This window comes from Aulonocara sp. 'chitande type north' Nkhata Bay, linkage group LG23 (assembly GCF_057382095.1).
Source record: "Aulonocara sp. 'chitande type north' Nkhata Bay isolate Kocher_YH1m ecotype deep benthic linkage group LG23, A_spYH_male_GT1.1, whole genome shotgun sequence".
NCBI classification, from domain to species: Eukaryota; Metazoa; Chordata; class Actinopteri; order Cichliformes; family Cichlidae; genus Aulonocara; species Aulonocara sp. 'chitande type north' Nkhata Bay.
The window spans coordinates 39,367,391-39,390,380 of record NC_141365.1 but is presented as its reverse complement, the minus strand read 5'-3'; the positions used below and the strand labels follow the sequence as shown (position 1 = coordinate 39,390,380).

Here is a 22,990-nt window from a genome sequence, read left to right as displayed (position 1 = left end):
TTCAAGCATTCACACTAACTAGAAAGTGCATTTTCTGAAGAAACTGCAGTGTGAATGCTTGAATCTGAATGTATGCATTGAAATGAAATAATTACTGAATTTAAGTTAAAAATTTTGAATGAGATTAAAAAAAAAACCCGAATTTAACCTGAAAACAAAAGTGCTGAACTGCTAAAAGCTGAAGGTTACACAGAAGAAGAAGTTGGAAAAAAGCTGAAAATGTTTTAATTGTAAATTAGAAAAACCTAAGAAATGAGAAAAGAACTTTTAGAGTCAGAAAACATCTGAATGAATATTAAAAGGTCATATTGTTTGAATCACTGAATGACTAAAATGTGATCCCTCCACTTGGATCCACACAGTTTAAAAAGTTTAAATGTCTGAGCTTTGAAAGACAAGATGTTGGAAAGAGAACAACGATGGCGACGTTTTGAGGGTAAAATGATGGCTTTAACACTGTGGACACAGCAGCAGTTGAAAGAGAAGTGCTTAAGATGAATCTTGGCAGAGTGGCAGGCAGAGCTCGTTAAGCAGGCAGGTGTGAGCCTGGTTGCTATAGTGACCGCACCCAATGGCTCCATACACACGACACAGACATGCACCTCACTTTTGCTGCTTAAAATGAACAGAAAAGTCAGGCCGAAACAAATCGTTCCCAAATGAAAAGTACATGTCGTACTGACAAAATTCTTTCACCGTGAGCGACAGCCATGTCTAGTCTACCTAATTCTCAGTTTTCATGCCTGTGGAGCTTATTATATGGACGTAGTGACAGTGTAAAGACACCATGCTCTTCTGATTTTCAAACCAACCTTCTGAGCCATTTTAACATTAGAGTCTATGGAAGAGTTGGAGGGAGGAGGCTGTGCATTGGTGACATTTATGAAAGAACCATAACACCTAGTACAATAGTAAACACATTGGATGAAAGAGGACCGCCATGGCTACGTTTTGAGGGTAAAATCATACCTGTAGAGCAAACGCTGTGGACACAGCAGCAGTTTTAAAAAAGATTTTAAGATTAATTTTTTTGCTCCTCTCACTCTAGCAGTTGAGCTGTCTCACTCTAGCCCCAACATTCCGTCCCATACACACCCATTATAAACTCTGAAACGGGTGAAAAAACATCATGAAACTTAAACTGGAACTGAAGAAAAAGTATAATAGATATTGAAAAGATAAATGCAAGTTGAATAGTTGAATGTCTTGTCTTCGTTTTAAAGTTTGAATGGTGGCTCTATGTCAATGTATGTGGAAGTAGTAAGAGTTTAAAAATGAGTAAGTTGAATGAGGATTTGAAGGGTCTCCCCATTGAAATACATTATAAATTTTTGTTGAATAAAGTTGAATAAAATTAAAAATATAAATGTTAAAAATATGAAAAATGGAAGCAGTGTTGTCCAAAAGAATAGGAATCTAACGGTGTTGGAATGGTTTTTCTAAGTTGAACGGTTTTGAAGGAGTAGGATTACAAAAAACGTACGGAATACAGAATAAAATATAATAATAATAATAAAGATTACAACAACAATACTGTGAATGCTTTTCAAGCATTCACACTAACTAGAAAGTGCATTTTCTGAAGAAACTGCAGTGTGAATGCTTGAATCTGAATGTATGCACTGAAATGAATTAATTGCTGAATTTTGAGTTAAAAATATTGAATGAGATAAAAAAAAAAACAAAAAAAACCCCCCGAATTTAACCTGAAAACAAAGGTGCTGAACTGCTAAAAGCTGAAGGTTACACAGAAGAAGAAGTTGGAAAAAAACTGAAAATGTTTTAAATGTAAATTAGAAAACCCTAAGAAATGAGAAAAGAACATTTAGAGTCAGAAAACATCTGAATGAATATTAAAAGGTCATATTCTTTGAATCACTGAATGACTAAAATGTGATCCCTCCACTTTGATCCACACAGTTTAAAAAGTTTAAATGCCTGAGCTTTGAAAGATACGGTGTTGGAAAGAGAACAATAATGGCGACAATTTGAGGGTAAAATGATGGCTGTAACACTGTGGACACAGCAGCAGTTGAAAGAGAAGTGCTTAAGATGAATCTTGGTACAGTGGCAGGCAGAGCTCGTTAAGCAGGCAGGTGTGAGCCTGGTTGCTATAGTGACCGCACCCAATGGCTCCATACACACGTACACAGACATGCGCCTCACTTTTGCTGCTTAAAATGAACAGAAAAGTCAGGCCGAAACAAATCGCTCCCAAATGAAAAGTAAAAGTCGTATTGACAAAATTCTTTCACCGTGAGCGACAGCAATGTCTAGTCTACCTAATTCTCAGTTTTCATGCCTGTGGAGCTTATTATATGGACGTGGTGACAGTGGAAAGACACCATGCTCTTCTGATTTTCAAACGAACCTTCTGAGCCATTTTAACATTAGAGTCTATGGAAGAGTTGGAGGGAGGAGGCTGTGCATTGGTGACATTTATGAAAGAACCATAACACCTAGTACAATAGTAAACACATTGGATGAAAGAGGACAGCGATGGCTACGTTTTGAGGGTAAAATCATACCTGTAGAGCAAACGCTGCGGACACAGCAGCAGTTTTAAAAAAGATTTTAAGATTAATTTTTTTGCTCCTCTCACTCTAGCAGTTGAGCTGCCTCACTCTAGCCCCAACATTCCGTCCCATACACACCCATTATAAACTCTGAAACGGGTGAAAAAACATCATGAAACTTAAACTGGAACTGAAGAAAAAGTATAATAGATATTGAAAAGATAAATACAAGTTGAATAGTTGAATGTCTTGTCTTCGTTTTAAAGTTTGAATGGTGGCTCTATGTCAATGTATGTGGAAGTAGTAAGAGTTTAAAAATGAGTAAGTTGAATGAGGATTTGAAGGGTCTCCCCATTGAAATACATTATAAATTTTTGTTGAATAAAGTTGAATAAAATTAAAAATATAAATGTTAAAAATATGAAAAATAGAAGCAGTGTTGTCCAAAATAATAGGAATCTAACAGTGTTTGAATGGTTTTTCTAAGTTGAACGGTTTTGAAGGAGTAGGCTTACAAAAAACGTACGGAAAAATAAAATATAATAATAATAATAAAGATTAGAAGAACAATACTGTGAATGCTTTTCAAGCATTCACACTAATAATAAAGATTAGAATAACAATACTGTGAATGCTTTTCAAGCATTCACACTAATTAAGCAAGCTGAGGATGGTACAGCCTTCCAGGGGTGCAGCACATGTAGTTTTTCTTATTTGCAGTTTTGGAAGATCACTTAGAGTAGACTAAATGAAAACTTTGCATGTCTCAATAATGCTAAATTTCCCTTAACTGAACCAATGTGTTATCGCTTACGTACACTAACTAGTGTATCAATCTGCAGACATCATTTAAAAACGTGATTTATTTGTAGGTCTAGACAGATATTTACTCGTGGTACATATTTCAGCAGGGTTTTTTTTCCTGACCTTGTAACCTTTTCACTGAGGCTTATCTCTCTCTAAGAGCCTTGAACAATGAAATGTGAACTGATCCCTGGCACAGGAAACCATGTCTCTGCTGCTAAATCTGCACTCATTTTGCTTAAAATGGTTTCAGGCAATGCTGGTCTACTACTGTGGACCAAATATGGACAGCGTGCATATAACGCTGAACATTACCGACCAATGTGCAGCGCTGCTAATTTCCGCTCATTGCCTTTTACCCTGACTGCACGTGATATATTTTAACAGATGTGTCAAATCAGTTTCAAATGAAATGCTTTCTAGGATTACATGTTTGTAACACGAGCTCACTAATTCACAGATGAAGAGCTGGAAGACAGCAAAACATTAAAAAGTCAAAGATTGGTGTAAATGTTTCAGTGATGCATAAATTCCTGTTACCTTTGGCAGATGAGGGGTGTGTTCAGAGCAGGTGCTTCTTATTTCTGTATAAAAGTGGACACAGCCAGCCCACAGACACCCATATCTGATTATTAGTGCTAAGCAACAGACAAATAAAATACTAGAATTTCACTCTATACAACAGAAAACTTCTTGGGTGGGCTATACCACACAGAAAATTCAAGAAAAACACAGTGGGGAGATCCAGGTCACTGACTGGAAATAGTGGAATTGAGGCCTAGCGAGCGCCTACAGGCTGCAGCATCCTGTGTTGGCCCACCTGCCAATCAAAGCCACCAAGGCCCTAAACTTTAGGCCTTACCCGTGTGATTGCAGTAGTTATTGAAAAGTTTTGGTATCGACCTGATACCAGTACCAGATACTGACACTTTTAACTTTGTGTAGGCAGCTTATATAGGGAGGATAAGTGTGTTGTGACTTATTTGATGAGTCACTGTCATTTTGCTAATTCTGAATAAATCAACTAACAAAACTGATGACCACAAAATCAATGTGATTTGTAGTTTCACTTTTACAACATGATTGTGTCGATCAGTACCAATACCGATGTTGGTATGCTTACTATCGATTTTTGGATTGTTCCGCCCACCTCTAGTTATTATAAACCACAGTATCATAGGAGAAAACTCGAAATATTTATTTACATGGAGGCCAAAACAGTTTTTGTACCAGGCTGTAAACATCCTGGGGTGATGCTTTTTGAAGTTATGCATTTTAGCATGGGAGTCTTTGGGTTTGACTCACTTTTGAAAACAGCCTCAAGTGGACTAGAGCAATTGCAGTCTTTGGAGCTCCCGAAATTGATTTTTTTATTTTTGCTGTTTTTGCAGCTACAGTTGACAGTTGCTCCCAAGGCATTTCAGAAGTTGATGTCATAAGAAGTTATAAGGATAAATTCACTGTACTCAGCTCTAAAAATCTTACAAACTAATGACTACTGTAATTCTTTATTATTAAGTGTTCCTGAAAACTCCCTGAGAAGCTTTCAGTTGATCCAAAATGCTGCACCAAGAGTACAGACAGGGACTATAAAGAGAGAGCATATTTCCCTAATACTAGCTTCTCTTCATTGGCTCCCTTGTAAATCCAGAATCACATTTAAAATCCTTCTCCTCACATGAATAATCAGGGTCCATCTTATCTTAAAGACCCTACAGTACCATATCACTCCAACAGACCGCTTCTTGCTCAGACTACAGGCTTACTTGTGGTTCCTAGGATATTTAAAAGTAGAATGGGAGGCAGAGCCTTCAGCTTCCAGGTGGGTCCAGCTCCCAATTTGGAGTTAAAAAACGGACACCCTCTCTACTTTTAAGATTCAGCTTAAACTTTTCTTTTTGACAGAGCATATGGTTATTAATAATAACTCGTCTTCTCTTCCACAATGTGTCTTTTGTCCTGTCTTCCTCCATCCCCAGCTGGTCGCAGTGGAGGTTTCTTCCTCTTAAAAGGGAGATTATCCTTCCTTACTCATAGGTGATCCACTTGAGATGACTGCTGTTGTGATTTGGTGCTGTATAAATAGATTGAATTAAATGTTTATGATTGTGCTTAGTGATTGGGGTTAGTGGTTAAACCTAGGGATGAGAGACTCGGGAATGCAGTATTATGGCTATCTGTCCTCACAAAGGTGCCATGTGCCCCTCCCCCTACACACAGAGTGGAGCAGGCAGCAGTCGGTGTACTGGAACGGTAGTGACAGAGAACGCTTTTAACCAATATGTGAGAATGACTGTAATCTGAATGACATCAGACTATTCAGTGTGCTTACCAGCATCCCTGGGAGTGTACCCACCAACTTTGTAGTGGACTGAATGAAAGATTGTCGAGAAAGGTGAAGAAAAAATCTCTAATCATGAAACAGATTCATGAACTGTCTTCTTCTAATTGGGACTGGAGTGTTTTTGTTCAGCCCGCGTCCCATTCTTCCCCCCCTCAGACTGTTTTTAGAAGGGTCAAATCTATCTCAGCTGTTATCAGTGTCATGTCACGCTGTTCTGTGGGTATCTGTGTGTGCGCATATGTGTATCTGTGTGTCATGCTGTGCAGCTTCATAAGCTCCTTTATCAGCCGGGAGACACCCTCCTCCCCAGACTCCCGCTGTCTCTTTTCATTTTTCCCATACTTTCACACACACGGGGCCACACATGCTTCTGCTTTCTCTCTCTCTCTATTACACACACACACACACACACACACACACACACACACACACACACACACACACACACACGCACTCCTTGTGCACACACAGCCAGCTTAACTCCCCCCTTTTTGGGCATCTGTGTAAACAAATGTCTCATGCACAGGTGTATAAAGAAAGGAATGGGTCTATTAATCCTGGCTTACTTATTGTTTGGCTAATAATAGCGCGCAGCAGCCTTTTGCTGATAGGTCTATTATTCCCAGACAGCAAGGTGGATTAATAGGAAGCTGGGATTAATACTCATCCCCAGCTAAATCACATCTACCTCTATGCATGACCTCCTTCCTGGCTGCTGATTGTCTGTCCTTGTCTTAATTACCTCTTATGGAAATGGGCTTTATAATTACAGAAAGTCATCTTACCCTTATTTTATTTTATTAAAAAAAAAAGTGATGTAACTTAACTAAGACTGACCTTAAAATGATATTTTTCTGGGTGTGTTACGGCTGTGTGTATTTGTGTGAGCGTGATCTGTGAGAGCCGCTTATAGGCACTCTTAGGCTGAAGTGGAAGGGGTGAGCCGCCTTTTTCTTTGGAACAGTTTTCTCCTGTTTTCCGGGTTAGGGAGCGAGGGTTAGTATTGTCATTTGTTTGTTCTGTTTCTTTCTTAGGGTTGAGTTAGTTTTCTGGTGGGACTTAGTTGGTTTTGTTTATTATTTTGGCCTGAGTTCACCCTGGAGCTATGCTTCATTATCTTCAAAAAAATCACCTTTTTTACTCACAACTGGTTTTGGATGTTTGGCTTGGGAACCAGGGCGGGTATTTGTCTCTCTCTCCTCCAACCTTATGTGCGTCTCTACACGCCTGGACTAGGGGCGTAACAGGGTGGACTTTGGTAGAGGAGGAACAGTGCTAACCAGCTGGTTATCTTGTGGAGAAAACCAGCCAAGCCCAATGTATTTATTAAACCATCACCAAACATTCAATTGACTATTAAGCAAAAAATAAAAACAACCGAGGAGGCATTCGTCTTACATTTTCTGAACCCCACCCCTAAGCGCACTCTCCCCCACCCCACCTTTCTAGGATTCTCGCTCCAGCTCCAGCACAGGAATAAGCAGAGGAGCACGGAGGAGGAAAAGAAGACTTTGTCCACGGTGTCTCCACTCAGATGCATCACCGCCCGGCTCTTTTAATGGGGCAGCGCTGAACTTTTAAGTTCGCGGGGAAGCTTCTCCGAAGTGCGCTAATGTGAGTTCTGAACACAATGTCAGCCGCTCAAGGACTTCTAAACAGCGTCTTTTCCTGCTCGTCCCCTGCCTCCAAAGCCATAACCAAACGCAGGCTACGCCAGACCCGGAGCCTGGACCCCGCCATCATCAGACACTGCGGCACCGGGAGCGATGGAGCGGCCGCAGACACAGGTGCGTCCGCCGAGCGCTTGGCTGTGAAGCCGGCTTTACGCACCAAGATCCCGACCCTGAAGGAACCTATAACCCCTTCCATCTCCTCTCCTTCCATACCTCTGGATGTTTCCCCGTCCTCCAACTTCCACTTTGACTATGACGTGGTTAAGCGTGCCAAAAGGAATACCGCCGGGGATTTACCGTTTATGGTGAGGGGAGCTGGTGCCGCTCCCTCAGGGAGCACCGGCACGCTGTTTTCCCCGCGGAGGTGGCTACAGAAGAAAGTGCAGCCTTCCAGCTCTCACTCTTACGTCGTGTGGAAGTCAGAGGTAAACTCCCTTCCCAGGGTGACAGGGTTTTTTTTTCTTTTGGTGGCCAAAAGGAACAGATTAAAACGAAATCCCACTCTTATCGTTCAGCTCGCTAATTAGTTTTCTTACATGAATGCATATGATACATATTTGTGAGAGTTATGTGCCCTCCAACCCCATCGCTTTCCTTGAAGTGCATTCTTGAGCGTCTGTGTGCTTCGGGGGGGGTGATAGGATCGATACTTTGTTTCTAGCCTCTTAAGTTTAGTGTGTAGCCTGCTGACTTGTGTTAAATGCATAATTTAAAAAGAAAATATTCATATTAACTTCGTAAATGAAAAAATATACCTCAAACACGCTCTATCAAAAATATCTGAACCTCTTGTGTTGACTGTATATTTTATTTGTAGCCTGTAGCACATTTAAACAACAGAAATTGACCCAAAGTGCTTTAGAGACAGACAATGTAAATTCAAGGTTTCCAAAAACCCAGTTTAAAAAAGATGAAAAGCTAAAAGATGTGTGTTTTCTAATTTCATTATGTAATTATTGTGAAAAGTAAATATCACAGCAACTGATTACTCATTCAGAATGTGCTTTTATAAGGTTAAAGTATTGGTATCAGCAGTCCTGGCCCTGCATTTGCTTGATATCAGATCGATACCAAAATTGCACAATGCTATCTGAAATTCGACCATGACCTGAGGTAGCGAGATGTTGGAGCTTTACCTAAAAGATTTATGGGTTTTAAAAGACAGGGAATGTTTGACATCTGCAACTGAAAGCCCTACAGTACCAAAGCAGTCAGCCCATTTCAGCCTGGAAAGTGCTTTTTTTTCCTAGTCTGGCCCAAGGGCACATGGGTAATTAACTCAGGGGGAAGGGATAGCTCTGGTCCACCTCCCCCACCTGGATTTTTGTTTCTCCCTTGGCTGCATGGTCATTACTGTGTTTTCAGTCTTTGTGGGAGTCACACCTTATCCTGGGAAAGCAAAAGAAAATCTTACAGCACTTTGAGGATTAAATCACTCCAACAAAAGGTGCAATGAAGTGTCGATAGATTTTTCCCTCCTACTGTTGTCATCATTGGGCTGCTTTGGCTTTTGTCTTCATATAGATGTCAAACTGAGTGTGAATATGGGGCAGGCAGTAGATGAAATCCTTACCAAAACATCCTTGGGGGACTTCTTTTAAGTGTGTGTGTGTGTGTGTGTGGGGGGGGGGGGGGGGGGGGGGGGGGTGCATAGTTGACACGAGTCCACCTGTACTCTGTCTGGAAAGGTATAATTTTCCTGCTTCTTTAAATACTTAGTCTCCTTTTCTGCATATTTTTCTTGTATTTGATTGGAAGTGTGTGTGTATATGTGGCGGTATGTGTGTGTGTGTGTTGATATGAGGGGCTTAAGGACACATGGCCGGGGACTTGGTTCTCACGACTGCAAGCAGTCACAGGGTCAAAAGCACGCAGCCATCAAACAGCTCCCCCATCATTTCCCATTAAAAGGAACGGCTCCAGCGCCGCTCTCTGTTTTACTTTCTTGCAGCACGCCTCTTCTTTCTTTCTCACACTCGCACGCACACATGCAGGCGTCCATACTCGCATTTTCCTCCCTCTCTTCTTCTGCGAGATGTCTTGAGGTTCTCAGAGAGTGGCGTTTCCCATCACTGTAAGCCTGTTTAAGTTGCAGTTTCCACCCCCCGATTGGGGCCAACATGAGGCCATTGGTATGGAGTCATTAGTGCAATCTGGACCGAAGTTATTGCACCTCGGAGTGTTTGTAAAATTACGGAGCCAAGAAAGTGTTACTGGTCTACTGGGATGTGTCAAACACCTATGGGTGTAAAGTAAAACTCTGAAATGAAGTGTAAGCATGTATTTAATAGTGGGAATCGAAAGAATTTTGCTTTTAACATTAGTTAAGATGCAATTAGTTAATTTCTTTCCAAGGTTGACATGACCGGGGGTGTTGAACATGTTAACTTATGGGGCACGTGGATAAGGGCCTAGTCACAAAGAGTTAGAAGCCATTGGGCAACCATCTGGCAACCACAAGGGAAAAATGTGGAAAACAACTTCAGATTGCCTTGGTTGGTAGCAGATTGCCACAGTGGCCTGTAGTTTGCACAGAAGATGCCAACTGGTCTGCGAACACTTGACAACTACTCTCCGAGTGCTAGTCAGGCTGTGAGAAGTGTGACACAAACCGGACACGGAGACTGCTTGCCTTCAAAATAAAAGTTGTGGCTTTTGAAGAATGTTGGCTGCAGCACCGAGCAACTTCAGTGCAAACTACAGGCAAGGATTGCAAGAAGGATTTTGGTGCAGCACCCTCTTTGGAGCCTAGCAACAGCCAATAACCACTCACCAATATTTCGGCTTAGTGACCGGTGGTTGCCAAGGGGTCATCAGACAGCGTTTGAACAATGTGCGCATGATGTCATGTGAGAAACCTGTATACTTAGGATTAATACTGAGGAGAGCCAAACTATGAAATTCGCATGATTTCATTTCAAATCATGACAAGTGTAATCATCACAGCTTAATGAAATCAATAACACATGGTTTCTAAATACCCAATCACCAGAGGAACTTCCAATTCAGAGAAATAGCAAAAGAATGAGTCATCAACCTGTCAATCTCAATTCCTCTGGATGTTTTTTAAAAAGCACTTACAACTTGTTTCACTTAAAAAATTGCAGTTTTAAAAAGATAAACATTTAAAAAGACTGAACATGGCTTGTCTTGACGGGTTGCCAGGAGAAAGCCTCTACTCTCTTAAAAGAACATGGCAGCACAGATTAATTTTTCAAAGTCTTCTGGATCAATGTCCATGGACATACAAGACCACAGTGGAGATGTTTGGCCATAACACACAGCACCATGTTTGCACTGACATACTGTGTTTGGTTTTTACAAAACTCATCATAACAATTGTCAAGCACAGTGGTGGAGGCGTGATGATTTGGGCTTTGTTTCCAGCCATGGGACCTGGCCATCTTACAGTCATTGAGTCAACCTTGAACCCGTCTGTATACCAAAGTATTGTAGAGTTTAATGTCAGGCCATCTGTCTGGTTGCTAAAACTTGGATGGAATTGGGTCATGCAGCAGAAAAATGATTCCAAGCACAGCAGTAAATCTACAATAGTATGGCTTAAAGAGAAAAGAATCACCTTTTAAGGTTGAAGTGTGCACCAGTCAGCTTCAACCTTATTCAAATGGTGTGGCAGGACATTAAGAGTGCTGTGCATAAACAAACATCTGCACACCTCAATAAAATGAAGCAATACTGTAAAAAAAGAGTGGATCAAAATTCCTCCATAACGATGTGAATGATACTAAAAGGGCATATGGTAAAATGTTTATTTGGTTATTCTCAGGACTGCATAGATTCCCATGAAAATCTTCTTTGTCACACGTAAGTTCAAAATGAAAATATACCTTCAGTAATAAAAATAAGAAATAGTAGGCTGAGATAACCCTGACCTTTCGTCTTTCGTATGCCTCAGATAAGTTCATAACACACTGAATCCTGATTTTGAATGACGCAATTTAGACGCTCAATTTTCTTTTTAATATTTAACTGATAAATCAGATAACCTTGAAATGACATCACTATGACATCATCAGGAGAAAGCTCTCTTGTTAGTTTTGTAAAATATTATTGTATTTAGAGTTAAATACACAATAAAGAGGGGTGTTCTTTTTAGGGTGGACCTATGTTGTCGATGTACCCCTCTGTTGTGATGTCTGTTTTAAAAAAGAAGATAGAGATGGCCAGAATAGTCAAATTAAGCCTTCATAATGAGACTTTACAGAACAACTGGTGACATCCAGATGGTTACATTGATCTTTCGTGTACAGTCTACGAGAAGAACTGCGAGGTTGCTGCTGATGCAAATGCACTGCATTAATATTATCGCATTACCTCTGATGGTTTAGCTCAACTATTTATAACGAAGTAATAGCTCCTGTATCTAACGAGGGCATATTTGTGTTGTTTTATTGTATGTATTAATAACATAATAAATGTTTAAAGATAAAGGTAGACCAGCACTGCAATATCAGTGATGTAAATGCAGGTGCCAGTTCATGCATCGCTATCTAGTCAAAGTTCAGACATTTGCCCAGATAGAGATCATTTGCACGTGTACTACTGAGTGTGTATGCATGTGAACAGGGCAACCTGTGCAGAATGGTCTCATGCTATGCCTTTTTAAGGAGGGAGATATGGACAGAGAGGAAGAATGAAAGGGTGAAACATAGACGGAGTGAAGCAAAGCCTGACAGTTATATTGGCCACGATTGCTTAACAGCTAAATTTTTCCACGGCCAGGTTGTTGATGCTGAAAGAGCAAAAAGAGATGCAAAAAGAAAAAGAAAAATTCATCAGGCAGTACCCTCTGTGTTATTACAGTAGGAGAGGGGGGTGGGGGAGCGGGGGGAGGTGGGGGGTGTCAGTGACTGGATGTGGTCCTTCTCGTGGAGTTACGGGCTCCAAAATTGGACACCGTATCAACACATGTTCTTGCAAAATAGCACGAGTATAAAAACAATGTAGGTTTTTATAGGCACATTCAGACATTGGTATTTGAAAGTTTAGCATTTGAAGCATACGCTGAACCTACACGTGCGCCGCTGTATTTCCAGGTACGCGCACAGAGACGCACACGCGCAAAGGCTCGGAGAGGAAACAGCAGTCGGCTAATTTAATCTTGCTTGTTTATGGGGCTCCAGATTGTTGACATTGTAGATCCTATTTTTAGAACCACTTACTCAAATGCTTTACAGAGGAGACTTAGTATGAAAAGAAATGTTACTAAATGATTGATAACAGATGACTTTGAGAAAGTTAGCGCTGGGTCTTTGAGGTAAAAGCTTTGCCTTTTTGGTGATTAACATTCGTAACTGTAATCAAAATGTTACATGCACAATTACACACTGAGCTCCTAAGTAATAGCAGTGTTAGAGGCAAAGTGAAGGAACGTGGGGTGGGGAGGGGCAGACTAATCTAAATAAAGAGACAATAAAAGGTGATTTTTGCTGTAATGTCTCACGTGTTATTAGCTTCCAAAAGTGACGATACACAATTGTGGTTGCTTACATTTGCACAAAAGTAACCACAGTTTTTGTGTTTTTGTTTCCTTACAGCATTACTGAATCCCTTGGCATGAGAACTTCAGATAAGGAGAATTCCCATTTGAATATTCTACTTCCGCTTGTGCTTATGAATTTTAACAAAATCTGAGGCATGAAAGTTTTATATAAGCTCTCAGATATGCAAGGTAAAAAACAAAGTTGGCATGCCTTATGATCTCCCCCAAAGGAATGCGAAGTTAGGAAATGGCTCTGTATTAGTGTTTATTAGTCTATCATTGTATTTTATCTCTTGATTATCTTCTGGAAAAATTACTGCTGCTTGCATCTAGTTGTTACCATTCTTAAAATTCTCGAAAGGCCCATGTGTTTATGCAACATCATCAAACTATGTCAGGGTGCTGAGCGCTCACCGAATAAGTAGAATAACACAACGAGAACCAGTCATTTGTTTGTCTTCTTAGAATAAGTCAATTTGTCTCGTTTTCTTTGCTGGTCATTTAGGGTGGCACACATTGGTGTGGAATAAAGTGTCTCAGCAGGATGTTGCCATTAAATACTGTACCCATGACATTTAAAGGCCCTGGAAGATGAGACCTTGGAACTGTAGGTTTTAATTTACGTGGGCTCATATCCAAGTTGCCTATGTAACCTGGATAAACATATAGGTCATTTGTCCCCATCCTCTGAAAGTGACCCTAACAAATTCATACATTAAGTTTATATCACAGATTGTATATAAAAGATGTACATAGCCCCAGTGAACTCTCTCAGTACTTTATGGACTTAAATCTGACATATGCACTGTAGCTTTTTGGCTGTCACCATCTTGTCTTTTTGGAACCAGAAGACTACATTTAGACAAGCAGCTGGAGTTATCAGCTAAGGCATGCTCAGTATGCATCCTTGGTAAGCTGCATTTTAAACACTGACACAGATAACCGGTAATCGTGTCACTAATCACTAAAATTTGACCCCTTGCTTTTTGGACATTTCTTTTCATTTAGAGTGCTAAATGATCAATTAACTCTAGCTAGCATGCTTGGTAAGGTAGAAGATACAGATAGCGAGAACTGGTAGTTCTAAACTAGAAGCAAAATGATAATGATAATCACAATACAACATTTTTAATTTATTTTATCAACTTTTCTTCTGATGATGCTGTCTTTGTTGAGCACTCAGTGGATCTGCGCTCGACAGTGCAGCCTAGGCGGAGTAGTCGAACGCAGATTCACTGAGCGCAGGGCAAGCTAGCGAGACAGAAGTTAAGCTCTCCTTGCAACATGGCAAATTGAACCTCCCCCACCCTCATTCAGATCTGGCGTTTGGAACTATTTTGTTTTTCATGTGACGTATGACCCTGAACGTAAGCGAGTCATGGACTAAAGTAAAACAGTATGTTGGATGTGCCACGCAATGCTCAATTACATGGGTGGGAACTAGTGTGTTAGCGCAGTTAGCTCGTTAACGTGTTGACGTCGTCCAGCCCCACACACGGGGCAATCCGCGGTAGCTCATTAACAGAGATTTGAGGTGTTGCGGCGTTAACGTCATTTTAACTAGATTAACGCTGACAGCACTAGTGGGAACACAACGAATATGACTGCACATTTACTCTGACATCATCCTAGTGCAAAGACAAATGGAAGCAGACAAAAATAACAAGCACACATGCTACAAACTTTACCCGAGTCATTTAGACAGCTGTTAGCACATGATTCTCCTTATGGGGACCTGATATGTTTAATATGCTGCTGAGAATATAGCCCAGAAGAAGCGTATAGTATAGCTTTTATTTTGGAAAGAGCCATTTCTCTGTAATAAACTCTGTTTTCCAAAGATGAGTGATTTCTCCATCAGATAGATTTATTTTTTTATTACTTTGTTGTTTCAGCAACATTAAATTTAAAAACTGTACTTTTGAGTTAAAATATATATTTATAATTTTAATAAATGACAAATTAAAAAGGCATGAACATTTTTTTTTGTATCGAAAAAATATTGAACCGTGACACCAAAATATCAAACCAAACCGAACCATGAATTTTGTGTATCGTTGCACCCCTAAGATATATATATATATCTATATCTATATATAAAATAAAATGTTCATGCCTTTTTAATTTGTCATTTATTAAAATTATAAATATATATTTTAACTCAAAAGTACAGTTTTTAAATTTAACCCTAACCCTTGTGCGTGTTTTTTCTTTTGACAGCGAATGCGCACCTGCGGACCACTTATGTGCAGCCCTGGTTATTTAGCTCATCATATTGCAGCCACAGAAATTATTTTGTCCATGAAACCATAAAGCTGCACTTTCTTTTTGCCTTATAGTCTGATTTGTCATAACTTTTCCGTTTTGTGGTAAGCTTTTCTTTGGCTGTCACTTCTTCACCCTGACCTGTCTTATTTGGCTCAGCAGAACTGAAATGCTTTTACACACGGACTCACATAAGCTCAGCGATTCTCTGCGCGATCAACCTCTCACATGTTTAAGCTTGCTGCGGGAGATTTCACTTGTCATGTTTGCATAGTAAGCTAACGATTAATAAGACAATGTCAGAGGAATTGGTGCACAAATTATCATCACTCACCAATCAGTACTGTCGCTCTCTATACACAGTTCACGCGATTGCAAAGTGAAAGCAAAAAAACAAGCGCAAATTCAAACGCGATTTCAATGTCACATATTGACAGTGGCTCACCGATGCCAATGACATAATTACCCAGCTACATTTCCGAAAGAATGCAAAAGCATTGACATATATTTTTCCTTCCTACACTAGCCGGACGGGCAGGGCAGAGATAGATTTTGGTAGCCCAACTGGAAAAATCGCTAGCTCCGGGACGTCGGGCTACCGATTTTGCGAGCCCTGTATCTGATTGAGGAATCACTCATCTTTGGAAAAGAGAGTTTATTACAGAGAAATGGCTCTTTCCAAAATAAAAGCTATACTATCCGCTTCTTCTGGGCTATATTCTCAGCAGCATATTAAACATATCAGGTCCCCATAAGGAGAATTATATGCTAACGGCTGTCTAAATGACTCGGGTAAAGTTAGTAGCATGCTTGTTGTTTTTGTCTTTGCACTAGGATGATGTCGGTGTAAATGTGCAGTCATATTTGTTGTGTTCCCACTAGTGCTTTCAGGTTAACCTCGTTAAAATGACCTTAACGCCACAACACGGCAAATCTCCGTTAACGAGCTACCCCTGATCGCCCCGTGCATGGGGCTAGACGGCCAACACGTTAACGAGCTAACTGCGCTAACACACTAGCTCCCACCCATGTAATTGAGCATTGCGTGGCACATCCAACATACTGTTTTACTTTAGTCCATGACTTGCTTACCTTCAGGGTCATACGTCACATGAAAACCAAAATAATTCCAAACGCCAGATCTGAATGAGGGTGGGGGAGGTCCATGTTGCAAGGAGAGCTTAACTTCTGTCTTGCTAGCTTGCCCTGCGCTCTTCCTTCTGACTATGCTGTCTGTGTGGAGCGCTCAGTGGATCTGCGCTCGACAGTGCAGCCTAGGCGGAGTAGTCGAACGCAGATTCACTGAGCGCTCCACACAGACAGCATCGTCAGAAGGAAAGTTGATAAAATAAATTACAAATGTTGTATTGTTTGATACATATGCGTACCGAACCGAAAGCACTGTATCGAACGGTTCAATATCGATACGAATATCGTTGCACCCCTAATATATATATATATATATATGTCTGTGGGAATTGTTTTGTATCTCTTAAGCCATTCCTGATATACAGTCTTGTGAAAAAGAAGATTTAATAGGAAACTGTTCAGTCCCGTTGAAAACTGAGTACAACCTTAATGCTTCAGTTGAAATTAAGAGGGTAAGTAGTAGCCAGCTGCTGCTAATCAAATGCACTTGATTTACTGATCATCTACGAGTCTGCGCACCTCTATGGAAGCACAAGTTTTGGCATTTTTCTGGTCTGGGACATTCAAGTGTATGTTAACACAAGGCCACGATTTTCCTAGGAGTGCCCCAGGAAATTCACCCCAAGGTCAGACTGAGCAATGATCAGCAAAATACAAAAGAGAAAAGTTTAAAAAGAGGTCAGTCTCAGACCCTACAAGCCTACTTAGCATGGACAGGTACCAGGAGAAAGCCTTTTATTCTGTAAGAAGAGCGCTGCAGTATGATTTAGTTTGCAAAGTGGCATCTGAACAAACCACCAGGCTTCTGAATTTATGTCCTTTGGACAGGTGAGACAAAAGTGATAACAAAATACAGCATATCAGTGCAAACACCTTACGCCAAGCACAGTGGTAGAAGGGTACTATGAGTTTGTTTTGTAGCAACACAACCACAAAACTTGCAATCATTCAGTTGTCCATGTAGTCCTCTGTATACCAAAGTATTCTAGAGTCAAATGTGAGGCCATCAGTACAACAGCTTAACCTTTACTTAAAAATCTACAACAGAATGGCCGGGAAAGAAAAGAATCAAGGTGTTGCGATGGCCCAGTCCAGGCCTTAACTAAATCGAAATGCTGTGGCAGGACTTTAAGAGAGCAAATACCCACAAACCTTAATGAACTTGGGCATTGTAAAGAAGGGTGGGCCAAAATTCCTCCACAATGGTGTGAGAGACTGATAAAGTCATACAGAAATGGATTTCTGCATCATTCTGTTATTGGGTGCAGTTAGTTTATTGCAGGACTGCATAGAGTGCTGTGAAAATTGACTTTTCACAGCTGTAAAATACAATATGAAAAGGTGTTTAGGCAGATACAGAAATATCAACTCGACAACAATGAGAGCTATACTTCAATTAATAGTCACCTATTAAAGTATTGTGAAGCAAAAGGTAGAGGAAGAGTGAAAATGTTTCCTTTAAAGGACACAATATGTAATGTTAATAATGTTAAAGATGAAATACAACTGTTATTAGGATCCCAACATTTTGCTGGCTACTTGGTAAAATTTCCCTTTTTACATTACTGTGATGTACTGTGATAGAATCGCCCACAAGGTATGTGAAATATCTAATTAAAAAGCCTTTGTGTTGCATGTTTTCTGAAGCATTTAAACTGCTGCACATGTTTGCCATTGCTTACGCTGTGAACCATACAAGGTGGGGAGTTGACACGGGTCATGGCTCCGAGCCAGGAGGCAGCAGTTCTTGTTCTTTTCTACCAAATGGGTTCCACGCTGTAGTGTTTATAACAACAATAACTCTTCGGGGCTTTTGCTCCAAAGCTTTAAGTAAAGGACAAGACAAGTGTTTTTTCTTTTACCTTAATGATGCAAACTGTTCAAATTACTTTTGGGTTGCATCCCTGAAATTCTTGTGCAGGACACTCTAGACTGAGAACTGAAGGCAATCATACCTTTGCCGTCAGCACTCCAAGACTAAGAGAACAGGCTATCCATGTTCCTAAAATGATTACTTCACCAGTGCTTGGGGTATTCGACCCACATGGAGCCCATTTTAGCTGAATATCATGATTCAGAATAAAATACATTTGCTACATTATGATTAACAACTGCATGATCAATCATAAGGTCAGGATTAGACACAAAGAACTTCACACTTATATGCAAGTACCCATTATTTTACTGTGTACATGCTAAACAGCATTCATTATATAAAATATGACAGTTGTGGTGTATGAAATGTAAGCTCTAAAGTATAATACTGTCAGCTGTTTAGCTGCCATTATACTGTTGGTGTGGTGCTGCTACCATAATCTGTATGAAAACACACACATATAAGTTGTTTTGTCATGTTATTCTTTTTATCTTTATGAAATCACTATGTAGTAAGATGGCAAAATCGCTGTTCATAAACACACACAAAGAAATATTAATAATATATATATATATATATATATATGTATATGTATATATATATATATATATATATAAAAAACACCCAGCACGCCCCTGCGGGCGGTTTATCCTTCAAGCTCGGGTCCTCTACCAGAGGCCTGGGAGCTTGAGGGTCCTGCGCAGTATCTTAGCTGTTCCCAGGACTGCGCTCTTCTGGACAGAGATCTCCGATGTTGTTCCCGGGATCTGCTGGAGCCACTCGCCTAGCTTGGGAGTCACCGCACCTAGTGCTCCGATTACCACGGGGACCACCATTACCTTCACCCTCCACATCCTCTCGAGCTCTTCTCTGAGCCCTTGGTATTTCTCCAGCTTCTCGTGTTCCTTCTTCCTGATATTGCTGTCATTCGGAACCGCTACATCGATCACTACGGCCGTCTTCTTCTGTTTGTCTACCACCACTATGTCCGGTTGGTTAGCCACCACCATTTTGTCCGTCTGTATCTGGAAGTCCCACAGGATCTTAGCTCGGTCATTCTCCACCACCCTTGGGGGCATCTCCCATTTTGACCTCGGGACTTCCAGGTTATACTCGGCACAGATGTTCCTGTACACTATGCCGGCCACTTGGTTATGGCGTTCCATGTATGCCTTGCCTGCTAGCATCTTGCACCCTGCTGTTATGTGCTGGATTGTCTCTGGGGCATCTTTACACAGCCTGCACCTGGGGTCTTGCCTGGTGTGATAGACCCCAGCCTCTATGGATCTTGTGCTCAGAGCTTGTTCTTGTGCTGCCATGATTAGTGCTTCTGTGCTGTCTTTCAGTCCAGCTTTGTCCAGCCACTGGTAGGATTTCTGGATATCAGCCACCTCCTCTATCTGCCGGTGGTACATACCGTGCAGGGGCCTGTCCTTCCATGATGGTTCCTCGTCTCCCTCCTCTTTCTTGGGTTTCTGCTGCCTGAGGTATTCACTGAGCACTCGGTCAGTTGGGGCCATCTTCCCAATGTATTCTTGGATGTTCGTTGTCTCATCCTGGACTGTGGTGCTGACACTCACCAGTCCCCGGCCCCCTTCCTTCCGCTTAGCGTACAGCCTCAGGGTGCTGGATTTGGGGTGAAACCCTCCATGCATGGTAAGGAGCTTTCTTGTCTTTATGTCAGTGGCTTCTATCTCCTCCTTTGGCCAGCCTATTACCCCAGCAGGGTACCTGATCACGGGCAGGGCGTACGTGTTGATGGCCTGGATCTTGTTCTTACCATTCAGCTGACTCCTCAGGACTTGCCTGACCCTCTGCAGCTACTTGGTGGTTGCAGCTTTTCTAGCGGCCTCTTCATGGTTCCCATTCGCCTGTGGGATCCCCAAGTACTTGTAACTGTCCTCTATGTCTGCAATGTTGCCTTCTGGTAGTTCAATCCCCTCAGTTCTGACTACCTTCCCTCTCTTTGTTACCATCCAACTACACTTCTCCAGTCCGAACGACATTCCAATGTCATATATATATATATATATATATATATATATATGACATTCCAATGTCATATATATATATATATATATATATATATATATATATATATATATAATTTTTTTTTATTCATATTCTTCTTTGACAGCTACATATTGATTGTATGAGGCAAAGTAATAAGTAACTGGCAGTATAAGCATGTCACTGTTTGACGAATAGTTAATTATAGATATTCATTTAACACATTTCAGTGACCCCCAACATGCAACTGAATAAAAAATAGTTTACCAAAATGTGCTTACGAACATCAAGGCACATGTAATGCAGATGTAATATTAACAACATTTACAGCCAAAATAGTAAGACAGATTGTACGATACATTTTTTTAATTGGGAAAAGTGCAAGAGAGCAGCCAGAGCCACAGACAGTTAAGTCACGTTAGTAACAAAGTTAACACATCGGTGCTGTGATGATCGAAACAGTGTTCACAATCAGAACCACAATCACTTTTATTTCCAAATTTGTACACAAATGATGAATTTGTTGTGGTGTTATGGGGCAATACAGTAGTGGTACACATTTCTATCTAATGTATAGATTTCTATCTGTAAAAGGACTGTTAATAGATGCACAGGAAAGTATTCATGATGTCGCCTTTTTAATAAATATAATTTGTAAAGATCTGAGTGTTATATAAATAATTCCCTAAAGCTGTATTGATGATAATCGTGGGACCCTAGGCAGTTTATATAATAGGTTTAATCCCAACTGATTAAGAGGAGTTAGGTAACAGACATACACAATATGATGTATATTTACAAACTGCATATTTTTTCAGGTTAAATGGGATCCCAGTCTGCAGCTTCTTGTGCCCTGAATTAACTTTCATTTCTTTTCTGAAAGCTGTCAACATGTACAGCCTTCAACTGTATTGACAAAGAGTAATATCTTATAAAATTTACAGTATTTTTACATCAGTTTGTTACACACCAACCCCAATAACAATTTAAAATAATAACAAACATAGTTTATAATAGTGGCGGTTCAGCCATCTATTTGTTCGCAGTTGATTCTTTTACATGCTCCAGCAAACAGAGAGGTTTGAACTTGTGAACCTTCCTGCCATCCATTTTTCCCTTCTTACTCCCTGATTTCCTCCCTAAGTTCCCTCCGACTGATGAAGCTGCATTGGAGGAAAAAGACTTTGATGTTTGGACATCTTTGGAATGCTCATACGAAAATTGCGCATGCACAAACGCCCGCACAGAAAAAAACTAAACAAATTTTTGCTGTATCAGTGTTTTAAGAGAACAGTGCTATCGGTTCATAATGTGAAACAGAGTGAAGGAGTGAAACAGACGATGTTGTCACAGTCTTGCAAGAGCCTTGATGAAAACATTGAAAGTGTGATGAAATGCATGTGGATTTTTCTTGGCTCGAAACAGAAGGTCCTGGAGCGAGTCACAGCTGTGTTAAAGTTGTAGTCGGACCTCCCATCACCCTGAACTGCGATAAAAGGGCGTCCTAGTCATTGTCTGTATAAAATGCAAAGGTAGTTTGTATAGCGCAGTGTTTAAGAAAGTGATAAAGTTTTTATTCAGTCAATTCTAATTGGTAGAGACACTACAAAATAAACACAGTGACAGAAATGAAATGATGATTTTACGGTGGATTTTTGTTTTACTTTAACCAACTGAAATCATGTTTTCACTTCGAAGACTACAATCTGTGCTTATAACAGAATAAATTAAGATGCCCTTCAAAATAAAAGACCTGTTTCGTATTACATACATACATTCCTGGTTATAATGACCTCTGCAGCATTCTCTCCTACAGTCTCCCCTCTTGAGAGGAGGTCTGCATGTATGCATGTGGGCCTGCAAGGGGTATTAGTCTGATTATGATTCTTATTCAATTTAATAGGCCTGGTTGTCAGCATTAAACTGATGGGCCAAGATTTTTGTACACAGGGGAGTAATAGAAACCCTGTAAGTAATGTTAAACATGTCAGCTTTTGCAGCTGCAATACTTGCATCATACCATCGCATCATTCTTCTATAATGAAATTCTACTTTCTGGGCAGTATGGCAGGATTAGTCTCCCTAAAAATGGATTGCTTTTATTGCACTTTGAATTACACAGACTTACATTGCTGTGGAACTGTTTTAAGTGACCCTTCATTTCTTGATATTTTGCCTCCAAGCACCCAGAGTTTCTTGTAATTTGAAAGTGGCCGTGATCAGTGGTTCTCCAGGCTTTCTGAAGGTCTTTCTTTTACATCTGCTGTTCACTGAAACCTCATCAGAAATGGTCTCAGTGGGAAGGGTCGCTGTCAAAAAGCCATTCTTAATGTAGGGAAACAGAAAAGGATAAAGTATCCCAAATTACACAAAAACTGGACTGAAAATCAGTGGCAACAGGTCCGATTGAGTGATGAAACATTTGATTAAAACTGTCATTAATAGGTCCAAAAATGATCAGGCGAGAAGTACAACAACAGTAAGTCTCTACAGCCATCTGGAACAGCGGTCCACAACCTTTTTTGCGCCACAGACCGGTTTATGTCTGACAATATTTTCACGGACTGGCCTTTAAGGTAGCGCAGGTAAATACAACAAAATAAAAAGAAGATTTATTCATAACACACGGGAAAAGATCCAGGGAAACCGAGTTAATGATTAAAACAGTAAGAAAATAACGATAAAAAAAACTATAAAAACCCTGAAAACCCTAAATTTCACACCCGAGCCTCAACTCTCTTGGCCCGGTACCAAACGACTCACGGACTGCGTTGAGGACCGCTGATCTAGCAAACATGGAGGAGGGTCTGTCATGGTCTTGGGTTGCATTTCAGCCAGTGGTGTTGGAGA

The 22,990-nt window shown here is 40.5% G+C and overlaps 1 protein-coding gene across 2 annotated transcripts in view; it reads left to right on the top strand.

The window, feature by feature from the left end:
* Positions 1-6,375: 6,375 nt before the first annotated feature.
* Positions 6,376-22,990, top strand: part of LOC147302389 (rho GTPase-activating protein 6-like) — a 136,499-nt gene continuing 119,884 nt past the window's right edge. For both annotated transcript variants that reach the window (XM_086283212.1, XM_086283213.1), the window contains exon 1: positions 6,376-7,762. In XM_086283212.1, the coding sequence (XP_086139338.1) occupies positions 7,295-7,762 (468 nt within the window). In that variant the 5' untranslated portion in view covers positions 6,376-7,294. The remainder of the gene's footprint in view (positions 7,763-22,990) is intronic.